At 48.5% G+C, this 14,049-nt stretch overlaps 3 protein-coding genes across 3 annotated transcripts; all 3 read right to left on the bottom strand.

The window, feature by feature from the left end:
- Positions 1–601: 601 nt before the first annotated feature.
- Positions 602–3,667, bottom strand: EYB26_008056 (uncharacterized protein; the record flags this gene model as incomplete). Its single annotated transcript, XM_054267315.1, has 3 exons — positions 602–733; positions 789–3,174; positions 3,240–3,667. The coding sequence occupies 3 exons, from the start codon at positions 3,665–3,667 to the stop codon at positions 602–604; spliced, it is 2,946 nt and encodes a 981-aa protein (XP_054123290.1).
- Positions 3,668–5,209: 1,542 nt separating this feature from the next.
- On the bottom strand, positions 5,210–8,227 carry EYB26_008055 (uncharacterized protein; the record flags this gene model as incomplete). The annotated part of the gene is made up of 3 exons (XM_054267314.1): positions 5,210–5,370; positions 5,429–8,021; positions 8,087–8,227. 3 exons carry the CDS (start codon positions 8,225–8,227, stop codon positions 5,210–5,212), a joined length of 2,895 nt encoding a protein of 964 aa, XP_054123289.1.
- Positions 8,228–10,972: 2,745 nt separating this feature from the next.
- Positions 10,973–13,954, bottom strand: EYB26_008054 (uncharacterized protein; the record flags this gene model as incomplete). The annotated part of the gene is made up of 2 exons (XM_054267313.1): positions 10,973–13,119; positions 13,177–13,954. 2 exons carry the CDS (start codon positions 13,952–13,954, stop codon positions 10,973–10,975), a joined length of 2,925 nt encoding a protein of 974 aa, XP_054123288.1.
- Positions 13,955–14,049: the final 95 nt, after the last annotated feature.

Raw genomic sequence — 14,049 nt, 5'->3', positions numbered from 1 at the left:
GGCAGGAGGGACGACACCGAAAGACCGAAAAGGTAAGAACGGCCATCGCATCCCAGCAGCCTTGTCCCATCACATCAAACAACAGACCCCAGACATGAAATGAAAGAGAATAGTCATGATAATGGACAAGGCAGACTGAAGACGATGGATATATCTAATATCCACAGAGGAGTATCGGGCATTACCGACTTGACATCACTATCTTTTGGGTATCCATGAGGTATGTCAGAGGTCTTGCAGCTCGTCCATAGTGAATGCAGCCATTGTACAATTGATGTGTCGCCTTGCCATAAGAGTCCGAGCAGTTGGGTATTTCTGCATCGTTATCAACAATATTAAGAAGCATTTCCTATTCAGGATTAGATCTCGAGAACAACTGAGTTGGTCTTGAGATTCATGCCCTTGGGATGCACATCCCCAGACATATAGCTGTAATGACTGGCCAATCATACCGGTATCTATCAATGCCGGTTCTACGAATCATATCATGGCAGCGCCAGCTCAATTCGTGTGAGATGAGATATTGTACATTTATATCATGTATTGACTAGATGCTATTTTTGGGCACATGTAATGAATGAATGCGCAGTAGATGATCTAATTAAAGCTTCTGCTCAACATCATAATAGCCGTTTGCCTTGAGCCACTGCTCGACATCCTCACGGTCCCGTTTCAGCCAATGAGCCTTGGCCGTGATGGCATCCAGACTCTGGCTAACAGCTCGGTCGAAGCCCTATCACCAAATTAGTACGTCTCTTATTTAATAGGTATAGAGAAGAGCGGGTTACCTTGGTATCCTTCGGAGCAAAGAAAGCTTCAACTTCCTTGAGCTGTTCTTCCGTGTTGAATGCAACGGACGACAGCTGAATAATCGTACCCAACATACCCAATGAAGGCGGGAAACGAGCCAAAATCGTATCCCAGTTCTCCTGCAACCACTTCCATCGCTCTTCGACACCGGTAGTGTGGTTTCGGAGTGCGGAGAGGGGCATGTAGACATCCTGGTTTCTGACTTCGCCGTTTGTGGCGAGATCGAGTGTTCGGCGGATGAGGTTGATGTCCTCTGCGGCACCGAGACTGCGGAGAGCGGTATTCTTCTCGTCGGAGGTAGTAGCGGTGCGGTAGATGTTGAGGATGGCGTCGTATTCTTTCTCGCCACCGTTCTTGAGAACGATGTTGTACACGCTGCCACGGATGTTGGGGTGGATGGCGCTGCGGTCGCCATCAATGTAACGCTTGAACATGTCTTGGGCAGCGGCAACAATGGTTGGGTCGCCGGCTGATCCGGCACTGCCGAACATGAGAGCCTTGAATTGTTGGAGGACGTGGTCATCAGAGTCGGAAAACTTCCATCCGAGTTGGTGCGCCTTTTCGCTGGTGATAGCGCGCTGGAAGGCCTTGAGTGCGTCGCGAGTCTTCTTATCCTCGAACAACCAAGCTGCTCGCAAGCTTCCAACACGTGTAAGCATCTCGTTCCAGACAATAAACTCAGATTCGGTGTTGAAGCCCTTAAGCAGAGAAAGCAAGCCGGAAGTCTTTTGGTATCCGGCAGATGCCAGAGCACCCGAATCGGCAACCATACCGGCACGATCCTCAACGGTCAACAATCCTGCCTTGGCCGCCTCGCCCAATTTTGCCAAACGCTCAGGAGTGTATGATGTTCGGTAAATACCAGAATGATCGGCATTCACCTTGAAGAAGTCAAGGTCAGGAACCTTGAACTCAGACTCACGCTTGTCCAAAACAAGACCATCGGCAACACCATCCTTTGTCCTCAAAGCCAAGAAAACGGGGTAGACAGTCTCGTCTTCTTCAGGCTTGACATCGCCAGTTCGCAAGAAACGGTTCTGCTTGATGTTCAAAGTACCCTTGTCCGCATTCTCAGTGACCTGCACAACCGGGAATCCAACATGCTTGGTCCAGACATCCATGACCTCTTCAACGGGTTTACCGCTAGCCTTAGCTAATGCAGCCCAGAGGTCACCTGTCTGGGTATTTCCATAAGCGTGTTTCCTGATATAATCACGAACACCCTGAAGGAAAACATCCTCGCCCAAGTACTTGGAAATCATACGGAGCACAGACGAACCCTTGGAGTACGAAATCGCATCAAAGATCTGGTTAATCTCATCAGCACGCTTGACCGGCACTTCAATCGGGTGACTGCTTCGCAGCGAATCAAGCGAAAGAGCACTTTGAAGGTTGTCGATAACATAGGTTTGCCAAACCTTCCATTCCGGGTAGAAAACGTTGCACGAGTACCACGACATCCAGGTTGCGAAACCTTCGTTCAACCAGAGTCCATCCCAGAAGTCCATGGTCACCAAGTTACCGAACCATTGATGAGCCAATTCGTGTTGCACAACCTCGGCAACACGTTCCTTGACAGAAGCACCGCTGGTCTTTTCGTCGAGAAGCAAGTCGACAACACGGTAAGTGACCAAACCCCAGTTCTCCATGGCACCAGCACTGAAATCTGGAATGGCAACCATGTCCATCTTGGGGAGAGGGTACTCATTGTCGAATGCTTTTTCGTAGAATGCAAGAGTCTTGGCGGCCAATTCCAAGGAGAAGCGTCCATGCTCAATGTCCTGGTCCAAGGTAGCGAAAACTCGCACGGGGACACGGAAGTTGTTTGTCTCGATGCATTTCAATTCACCGACAATGAACGCCAGCAGATAAGTAGACATGACAGGCGACTTGTTGAATTTAACAGCCTTCCTCTTGCCACCGGTAATCTTCGAGTCCACCTCCGACTCGGATGCAACATCCATGTTGCTCAGGCACGTCATCTGCTTATCAGCAATGAGCGTGACCGAAAACTCCGCTTTGAGCGCCGGCTCATCGAAACAAGGGAACGCTCTCCGCGCATCCGTAGGCTCCATTTGCGTCGAAGCAATGTACCCGGTTCCGCCGTTGGCGGTCTTGTAAGATGAGCGATAGAAACCAGCCATGTTGTCGTTCAGAATACCGGTAAAGGTCTGCTTCAATTGGGCCTTGGAGCCCGCGGGGATGGTCTCAGTGAAGCTGACGGTGGTGACTTGTTTATCCTTGTCGTAGGAAAGAGTGGGGGAGGATGTGATGACGCTGCCATCGACGAGGACGTGGCTGGAATGGATTTCGAGTTGGTTGGTGTTGAGGGAGATGGAGTTGGTGTCTTCGTTGACGTTGAGACTTTTTTTTTAAAAAAAAGTCAGTTTGTTTCGTTTTTTTTTTCTACCAGCTCGGATGAAACTCACTCGATAATGACGGTTCCCTCGTAGGTAAACTTCTCAAAGTCCGGCTCAAGGGTCAGGTCATAGTGCACCGGCTTGACGTTGGTCGGCAACACCTCACGACCGGCGGCATTGGTCGAGCCAAAGCTCTCATCGGCATGTCTGGCGTGGCACATTCTGCGATAGGAGCAATATCGTTTGGATATTTGAGCTAGGGGAGTCGCAGATCGGGCGACGATGGAGGGGAAGCCGGAGCGTGTGAATGTGTTGGTTGTAGGTGAGCGAGATGTAGATAAAGGCGAGCGGGCTGATGATGTGGTGGTAGTAAAAGAAGAAGAAGAAGAAATAGAACGGAGAGCAGAACTGGATGCCTTGAGCAAAGAAGCTTTGGGTTTTGCCGAGTACCAGCAGACTCGTGGCAGGACAGACGACAGGCTGACGAGAGAAGGCATAAGAAACGGCCGGATCCTCGTCAGGTCCAGCGAGCTTAATGAGGGGCTCGTGTTTCCCCACTAGACCTGCACTCGAGTAGCGGTGTTGATAAGCAGTTCCAATTGGACGTATTAGGTATGTAAGCGCGTATATACAGTATGTACTATGAAATGTGAAATTATTTAGATGGCGATCAGCTCTGGAAATTTACCACCGGCCAAGCTGCCAGAGACTGCCAGATCCTGCTAGCCTTGTTTGGGTTAGCCTGTGCTCCAGATCCAACAGCCCTGCCAGCGTCAGCAAGACATCTGACAAGATGCCTCTACTCTGTATACACTTGAAGAAAAATTCAGTATCGGAAAACAGTACAGGAAATCTCTGATCGTGCTATGTGTCCTTTTGAAGCAATCCAAGTGGGCTATCATCGAAACAGGCAGGCAGATACTACCACTCGTGACCTTCCAAAGATTCATAGACGAGCCGCGAAGCAGCTACCACCTCCCTATTCCAGACTAGCGCAGTCCCGATAATATCTCTCCAATTTTCTTCCTTCTTTTCCTCCTCTCTCTTTCCTTCTCCCTACATATAATAATCATACAACGCAGCACATATATATATCAACCAAGTCATTCATCTTTTGTTACTGAATGGCTGATTCTATATAAGTTGCCAGACCGATTTCCAGCACGTTTGAGGTGTCTATTCTTTTTCTTGTTTTTCAAGTGAATTAGGTGGATGGACTACCATAGATGACTGGGACATTCTTGTATCTTTGCAACTGGCAAGGTTGTTTAAGAGAGAGAGAGAAGAAGAAAAATGAAGAGTAGTGATTGTTATACTGCGCGATATCTATCAAATGCAATAAATAAGCAGATGGAGTCGGGATATAGATGACGTCTTATGAAGAACATAAAAAGAATGCAATACAATCCGAAGCTCACCGTTCAGAATGGAACTGCAAATACCAGAAACAATCAAATTGCATATAATTGCAATTGCAATTGCAAACATCTTGCTCTCATGATACTACCCAATACCAATCTTGTGTTACTCTGTATATCCATGCTAACCAAACACCCTCCAAAGAATCCCGTCAACCCCAACCAACCAAGAACAAAAATAAACGCCTTCCATCATCTTATCCTCCTGCTCCCAAGGGAGCATAGAAAAAGCTAACAAATATGATATGTCTGAAGCCAGTCTGGTTCTGACTTGTAAACAAAAGACCCCGAATATATGACAAGAACCAAAAAATAAAAACAAGAAAAAACCACCAACTCCAGAATCAGATTCCGAAACTTCACCCGTCATGACGCTTGGAAATATGAGCAGGTGAACGAAAATATAGATCTGCCTCTTCCCAGGGTGTATTAGTAAACGAGAAGAGAAAAGTGTATGAAATAGCCCAAGGATGCCTGCTCCTGAAATGCATCATGTAAAAAATAATAAACAAAAAGATGCAAAATACAATGCGAGTGATCGCCGACGAAACATGGCGTTATTTCGACCGGGGCTGTCATGATGCAATCCGCAGGTAATCATGGACGAGTATAGTAGTGAAATCACCGAGGTGGACTTATCCCTGCAATCGCAGGAGAAGCCGGTCGCACCTTTGCCGTTGCGATTTTGCCGGGTGATGTACCCAAAGGCGCCGACGAGTGCTTGGCCATAACGGCAATCTTCTTGCGAAGAGATGCCAGGCGAGAACGAATGCTTGAAACGACTGCCAGAATATCATAAATTAGCTCACATACCCAGAAACTTTGGTCAGAGATACTCACGTTTGCTAACTACTTTGCGGTCCTCAACCTGGACTCCATCGAGGTATATCTTGTCTGGATCACCGGCACGGTCACCTTTGTTAGACTGAGACAGTTCGTCGCTCTCAAGGACCGCCTCAAGCATGCGAATTGCCGTTATATATGCAATTTCACACCCTGGCAAATCCTCTCCGGTGAGTTCGTTGATAGCCGCTGCTCGACTCATCTCAAGAGCACGATCGTACATCAGCTTCTCCGCAGTGACGCCGGAACTAACCACAACGTGATCTGTAGATGTGCCTAGGGTACCGGCAGAATTAGATTCCAAGGAATGATTGCTTGGATGGCTTGGATGATCTGATGGCAAACGCTTCTGGCCCTCAATGAGTTTCAGTCGAACGAATTCCGCCTTCTCCAATACCTCGTTGAACCGATTGCGTACCCATTGGACGACGTTGTTGATTCGTGTCCCAACAAGGGCATTAGTCGTAGAGGTACCTTGAGCCGTGTCGCCAAAGACTTCGCCTCGGTTTTTGCGAGCCCACCAAGCCCCTGCAATATCCATTGACTTTGCCAGAAGTGCCAAAGCCTTTACATACAGGACCAGAGCTTCTTCGGACAAAGTTACCACGGCATCCGGCGTTAACTCGCCGTCATCAGAGTCCGAAAAGACCTGGTCCCCGCCCTTGTCCAAATCTGTCTGCACAGACGGAGTAAGCGGAATCAGCTGCTTATACTTCACCTCAGCGAATCCATAAACAACGTCGCTCCGAGTAGCGCAGTCCTCAATGTACTGAACGGTTTTTGTATCTTCATCCAAAGCGGTGTTCGTCTTAGTTCCTTCGGTACCCATCAACAAACTGTATTGTGCCGCTGGATAGGTCGGGTATGGATTATAAGTCAGTGGCGGTGATCGTCCTCCCTTACTCAGTCCTATTGGTGGTGAAAAGCTGACTCCAAATAGCCGCCCACTGGCCATGTTCAATGCCTTCGAGATAGCTGATGTGGCAGATGACGGGCTCTGGCCATATCGCCGCTCGTACGAGCCTTGCCGCGTGTGCGAGTCCGCTCGAGAACGCCCGGTAAACTGAATAGCTTTCGGAGATGCCGGCGGATTGTTTGATGAAGGAACGGATTGCATTGTTGCTCGTCGCACAATACCACCAGATACTCGAGACCCCGGCTGCACTATTCGGGGACTATTAGCTAGCTCATCAGCAAAGGCATTGACCTCCACTGCGCGCTTTTCCACCAAAACGTAATCGCGCTCAAAGGCTATGTCCTGAGCAGCTCTTTCACGCTCGTCCTTTATCGTTGGGTCCTCTTCTTGTTTTATTATAGGAGATTGATAAGGCGAGTTGCGGCTCGGTCGTCGCTCAGGCACTCCTTGGTATTTGTCCACCAACTCTTGTCGGCCTGGTGCAGTCACCTGTGAAATAGGACCTGGCCGCCTACCGATACCCGCGGCACGTTGTGCATCACTCGGCCGGGGTAACTTGTCTCCGCTAGCATTTCGCTGCATTGGTTCTGACCGTGGCGACGTGCCTAGGTCGACCTGCGGGATGCTTGTCCGTCGAGAGGCAGGAATCGGGGATTGAGTTGCTGAAGGCTCCCTGATATCCTCTAGCTGCTCCCTAGGATCCTGTACATCGGCGGATCTATTGTCGTTCGATAAAGCAGGCCCCGGTTGGTCCGGGATGGAAAAGGCGGGTTGGGACGGAGTAAGGTCGTTTCCTACAAGGCCAGGGATGCTTCCTTGGATGACGATGTTATCAAAGAATTCAGGAAAGTTCATCCGCTCCACTGGATTCATCTTGAGGAGGCCTCGAATGAGAGATTTGATATCGGCGGATATTTCGAGTTCGTCGGGAAACCGAATCTTATCTTTGTGCCGTTCTATTCGGCGGAGTAGCTCAACGTGGTTTGATGCCATGAACGGAGGCTTGCCGACAACCATCTCATACAAGACCGTGCCGACGGACCACAAGTCGGCCTTGGCATCGTACTTTTCATATCGTAAAATTTCAGGGGCCATGTAGAGCGGAGAGCCACAGAGGGTTTCAGCCAAAGACGTCGATGGCAAGGATCTAGCGAAACCAAAGTCGGCTATTTTAAGCATTGGAAGGGTTTCCAAGCCAGCTAGGGGAGTAAAAGAGTCATCACTTCCTTTAAATGGCACTACTTGAGTGCCAGCATTGCGATATGACGAAGGTGAAGGGCAAAGTAGAAGGTTTTGGGGCTTGATATCCCGATGTATTAAGTTTCGGTCGCGAAGGAATTTGAGAGCGCTAGAAAGTTGTTTCAGGAAATGGCGGACAACGACTTCGTTCAGTGCCCCAACCCGCGGGTTTGGGTACTTGGCAATCATGTCTCGTGTATACCGATGGTCCCGCAGTGTGTCGCGTCTCTTGATGAAAAGAGAAAGGTCTCCTAAAGCACAGTATTCCATAACCAAGTGAATGTGGGATGTGGTCTCATGACAATCGATCAAAGCGACAATGTGCGGATGATGGAGGCCCTTTAGAATATCGATTTCTGACCACAGATTCTCCTTCAGTTTCTTATTGAGTTTGGATAGATTGACCGATTTGATGGCGACGTAGGATCGATGTTTCTATGAAGAATATATCAGCATGTTACACAATATCCATATCATGTGCAACCGAGAATAAGACATACGGCATGTACTCCCTGATAGACGGTTGCGAAGCTACCTCGACCGATCTGTTCCAGCCGTATGTAGCGTCCTATCGGCACCTCTGCGTGAGAAGCATCACGATTCCGCCTCATCGAGGACGGAACAGGCTGTGCAGACGCCATTCTGAGTTGACGAGTTGAGCGGATAAGCCCACTCTTGTTGTAGCTGCTATCCACAAACCACCAATAGACCTCTTCCGCTCGCTCCGTCCGTCACAGCTACCTCGACAGCAAAGTACTGGCTGATGAGGAGCAAGTGTTGCCCATGGAGAGTTATCGTCCGATAGTTAGTACAACCGAGTATGGGTGGGTATTCGAAAACAAAACAGACGAATGCAGGCTATGTAGAAAAGGCGGGGCGAGAATCGAAAGGTCCAGAAGATAAACACGCAGCCTGCCCAGCGATGCGAGGATATATCACTATATAAGGTTGAACTCGTGGTTGTTTACTTTGCGGTGGGGTTGAAAATGGCCGGCGAAGGCAGCAGTCTGTCTCGTAGAGCTCGTATTCCAAAATAAGCGCCAGAACTATGCGATGAAATCCAATGCGAAGTCGGTGGAAAATCAAGCAAAAAAAAAAAATCAAAAATCAAAAACAAGTGGTCGAGATCGAGTTCGTTCGAGGGAAACGGTCAGACAATTAAATGGTGGTTGAAGGGGGGGTGTGAGAGCTTCCCCAAGGTTCCGATAAAGTCTCGAATGACGGAAGGCGAATGGCAGGATAGTAGATAAGAGGAGCTAGAACATGGATGAAGGGTATATGGCGTGAGGATGATTCACTCGGTGAACGTGTGATGGTACAAAGTGATGAGACGATTCAGATAGAGGATGGGTTGTAGATAGATTATGATCGAGACAAGTTAGTTATGAGTGATAGCCGTGTCGTGACTCAAGAAGCATTCATTTGGTCGGTGATTGGGCTTAGCTGTGAGGCGTGACCAGCGCAGCGAGAGCTGTGCTGATTAGTCAGAACGGGCCAATCAGATGTCGTACAAGCAAGTCACGGGGCGATTGTGGAGCATAATTCTGGCGGGTGATTGGCCGGCTATGCTCTAGAGGCTAGAGCCGCTTTCATAAATTCATACTAGCCGGCAGCCAGTTGGCGGTCGTTATCTGAGCGAGATAGCCTCCTGATAAGTCGACACAGAGGGAGCCTGTTAGACGTCGCGATGGCAAACCAGAGATAAGGGCGAGATGATGTGAACGGTGATCGCCATCTTACATAGTCGTCGAGATCCAATTTGGCATAACTAACTGCTAGTCAACTACTTTTCCAACATGACATTGGGATTACTCAAAATTACACCATCCAGCCTGCTGCTGCCGTGACTTCGCTTTAGGGTTGGTGGGTGATCCACCCAGTCCAGTGGACCAGCAGGTGTGACCTCCGCCTCTGAAACACTTAGTTAACCCTGACATTTTATTCTCTTTCATCATCGATCATACTGTCGGTGCAATGACCGTGGTACCTGACATGGCCCATTCCATTGTTTGAAAGTCGATTTCGATCATCATGTATGGGGGGTGCCTCAGGCCGTAAAACGAGGATTGAAGTCACATCAAACCTTCAAATACAGTAATTACTCAAATCCTTCAGTTTAGGTTACTTTGACCAGATCGAATGGAACACACATGAAAAGACTGTGACACCAATTTGCGTAAAGTGTGCACTCTGTACTCTGGAAGTATGCCTCGATCAAAAATGAGTCCATTTGCGATCCCGCTTTCTGATTGGTCATTCTTGCCCCGCACTTTGTCTTGAAAGTTGATCGCATGCAGATGTTTAACCCTAACCCTATTAGCCCTAACTGGAGTCTCTCAGCATTCGGCCATTTTGGAGTGATGCATCTAGTTAAATACATAGCTAAAATACATTAAAAAATAGCAGACGTTAAAATCTCCGAGTTTAAAATCATTGTGCATATTGGGTAGCTCTGCAGCAGTCATGATTGAAATTCATTTTCCCCACCGAATCCAGCAGGATCGAGATAAGTCCTGGATGGTGTTATCTACACACCAGCGTACAAAGTACGGTAAAGTGCAATAATTGCGATCTTACCCAGGATATCCACGTACCTAGATAGTCCAACTTTCAATCAGTTTTCAAAATTATTACCTACTTCTCACGATGTGCGCTAGAGCTGGCAATTCCCAGCGAATCTGGTCCTAGTGTTAGGGTATACACGTGTTACGATACCTGTAGTTCTGTGGTGTAGTTAATTACAAGTCTCTTAATCAATCACGTTCTGGTCTCAGGTGCTAGGTCATTTCAAGTGACTTAATTATAGGCTAGGATAACTATCTCCGGTGTGCTTTCAAAAGTTGTCAACCACGTTTACGAGGATGTCCATCAATATCGCGATAAATTATGCGGCAAGCCATGCTAACGAGGACAATAGCAGTTGGAGTTCCAAAAACGTAAAACAGTGCAATTTTGACAAGGGAGATACCAAGGAATTGGCTTCCTTGAAACTTCCTTCAAGCTCGTTGTGGGTTTCGTTGTAAGAGGTTAGGGGCCTCCAGGCAGGAGGTTGCTTTGCTTAGGTACTCCCGAAGAGGGAAATACCAAAATCAACGATTGCAAGCTTAGGTACGGAGTTACCTAGGTAGAGCTTTGATGTCGTTGATATGGATCATACCCATAATGTCACATAAATCTCGTCTCATTATGTATATGTACTATGTCATGACTAACAAAAGGATATCAAGTATCTATAACTAAAATGCAAACGCCGACCCATCCGCAATCCTCCCCCGAATTATTTTTGTACAGATAATAGACATTATTCATGTTTGAAGGGTTCAAATCTGTCATTTAGCTTCGAGCTAGACAGATTGAGAATATATATATCAATATAGACAGACTGGCTAAATAGCCAATCCGCGAACGAGCATCCAGAGGACCACAGGGACAATGACATTATCGTTGCCACCTGTCAATACGGCCTCGGTTAAACTGGCACCGCCAGCAGCAAGAAGGCACTTCGCGGCAACAACGCCCCAAGAAGACATGCTGATGAAAGAGGCCGATGAAGATACAGCCATCCAGCCGCCAACCGCCAACCAGATACGAGCAACCATCAAGCCGACGAAGACAGCGATGGTGAATGCCAAACTACCCTCTAGGGACTTGCCGCCACCCCAAAACCATTTGAGACGACCGTACCGGCGACCCACAAGGGATGCTGCAGCGTCCCCCATGCCCACGCAGACTATTCCACTGACCATGCCCACGTCTCGAGTGGGAACTTCCCATCCTGACCAAGGGCCATCCATGTCGTCATCAACGCTCACGTGAGGTAAGTCGGCGAGAGATAGCCAGAGAGGTATAGCACAGCCTATGAGCAGGAATATATGAGAGACGATGACCGGGCCCCGATGGTCACGACCGTCAGTGTACGGTGCTAGGAAGTATGTCAAAGGTTTGGCGACCGGTGGCACTTGAGATGCACGAAGTAGATCGAGTAGCAGGAAAATAGCCAAGACAAGTATCAATGCTAGTGCTGAGTACGCCGGGTCGATATACGTCACGGGCAAAAACATGAGCACCATCATTCCGTGGAAGATTTTACGTCTAGTATCCACCTCGGCAACTTTGCTGAGTTGAAGGACTGTGGCCAATCCGACAATCAACACCAATAGACAATGCCCGCTGATCAGGAGACGAGTCGTTGCTTCGCCGAATGTATCGCGACGTAAGTGTTCAACCCAGCCTCGATGGCAGAACTGATTTGCCGCATGACGTTTTGGAAGCTGAATCCAATACTCGAGATTCCACTTCAACGTCCACAGCCGAAAGGAAGAAATATTCCCAAACAAGTACCCCAAAGACCAACCAAAAGGATCTTTCCCATGCAAGGCTTCGTTGGAAATATATAATCGGATCGGAACAAGGATTACCGCGACTATAGCTGTAAATATGTAACCTGCGAACAGCCACCGTCGAATGCGGGCTTGGGCAGCTGTCAAGGAAAGAAAGGAGGCCAGATCAGGTGCCATTGAGCGTTTGCGTCTTCCACCGGGTGTGGTCCGAGGAGGTGCCCGTCCTGTTCTAACAGTTTCGAGGTCATCAACAGTCGAAATGGTATGTCGTCTTTTATGTGACTGCAGAAGACTTTTGGTGGCTGCCCATGAAGATGGCCAGAGGTCATCTAACCGAATTCCTTCCTTCAGGTCGCGCTGTGACCAGAATCCATTCTGGCGAGGGAGGCTACTCTGACGCGCTTGCGGTCTTCGAGGACTGCCGGCATCATCATCACTATCGGAGTCCAACTCTTTTTCGCTGTTTGTGCCTATGGCACTGATCTTTTCACAAATCTTGTGATCTATAAAGTTGATAAACTTTTTTGGTGAAAAGGAACTGCTCGGCGGTTTGCGAAATTTCCAGGTCGGGATTCTGGCTAATGTAACCTCCCATCGTAGAACGGCACGGCAGAGAACCCAAACACTCAGTCCGCCCAACCAAAGGAGTGCCTTTAATATCTGGGCTTGGGGCGACTTGGCGAATAAAAGGAGATTTGTCAAGCCAGACCCCAATAGATGAAGCTCTGCAGGAAGTAGACTTGTGGCGAGGAGAAAGTCAAGAGTAGCAATCAATGCTTGATGTAAGGGATATAAGAGAACAAGAACCTCGGAGTCGAGTCCCTTTGTCGACAAGGGTGCAGACATTGTGCTGATATATGAGATATCGTGCTCGGAAAGAATTATCGGGATGACGGAAATAGCCCAATGAGTTACACTGACCTGGCCATGCTGCAAAATGTGTAATGGAACGACTTGAGGGGGTAACGAAGAAAGACTAAGGACAATGTTTGGCAAAATCAACGCTGGACGATAATGCATAGTTGATAAGGCCACAAAAACAGGTACGAGAACAGGATATAATAATGGTGCCGGATCGAAACTATTGGGTATCGTAAAAGCGAACGTCAGGCGCGGCTTACCACGTCCAGCCGATAAGCGAAGCGGGTATAGAGCGTAGAGAGCAGTTATGAGCGAGAGGAAGGATCGGATTTCTAATGTGGCTGAGTTAGCTTTGATGATGTTTGGAAAACTTAAAGAAAGGCACCCACCTTTATGCCACGAGCACGCATATGAACGCGCATCCTCTCGAAGTAGTACTACAACGCCAACAGATAGCAACAAAGTAGTCTCCGTCACTCTGCGCATAATCTCGTTTCTCCTCCGGCGCGCAACGACTCCACGGACTGTAGCATACGTAGCCGAACTGCGTATCGACTCCTCGCTGGAACTCCGTTTCGGTTGTCTTATCGGCGACCGTACAAACAACGACCATGTCTGAGGTGTATCATCCTGCAGCCAGAGCAAAGGATCATCGCGACCGGCTGTGGTTCGTAAACCTTTCCGCGATGACCTCGCGGGGGGTGCGGGTAAGCCTTTCAAAAGGCCGGTGCTTTCGTCATCTGCTTCCGTGCCGCTTTCACTCGACGCCCGAGGAGAAGTCTTCGACCATCCATTGCCATTTCGGTTACTATTTCGTTGTTTCTTCCTCTGGCCGACTTTTGTATTGCCGTTTGTACTACCGGAGTCGCTTGCTTGATGATAATCGCTTCTTGCCAGGGAATCATCTCTTTCCCGGGGCGTTATTTTCGAACCGATGCGATAATATGGGTGCGGTGAGCGCGATAACCGCGGAGAATAATTCAAATTGATCGTTGTCGAGTCCATAATGCCATTGTCAATGATTGTGATCGTGTGGTTGTCATTGTCATTGCCATTGCCATTGTCAGTGTCGATTCGGTCATTATCGTGCAAGACAAACTCCGGCGATGGCTGCAAGTGTGTGTGTTGGAAATCTCCATCCCCTCGTCTCTGCTGCGTAGATGCCATGGCATCGCATGTGCTGAGAACTCCGATAAAAGCTTCTTCCCCTTGATGATTGCATGCATGTGCTTATTCTGCCATCTCCTGCGGTTGCGTTGGAT

Source organism: Talaromyces marneffei, chromosome 6 (assembly GCF_009556855.1).
Source record: "Talaromyces marneffei chromosome 6, complete sequence".
Lineage (NCBI taxonomy): Eukaryota > Fungi > Ascomycota > Eurotiomycetes > Eurotiales > Trichocomaceae > Talaromyces > Talaromyces marneffei.
Note: the sequence above shows the minus strand (reverse complement) of the source record. Positions and strands in the feature narration are given on the sequence as shown.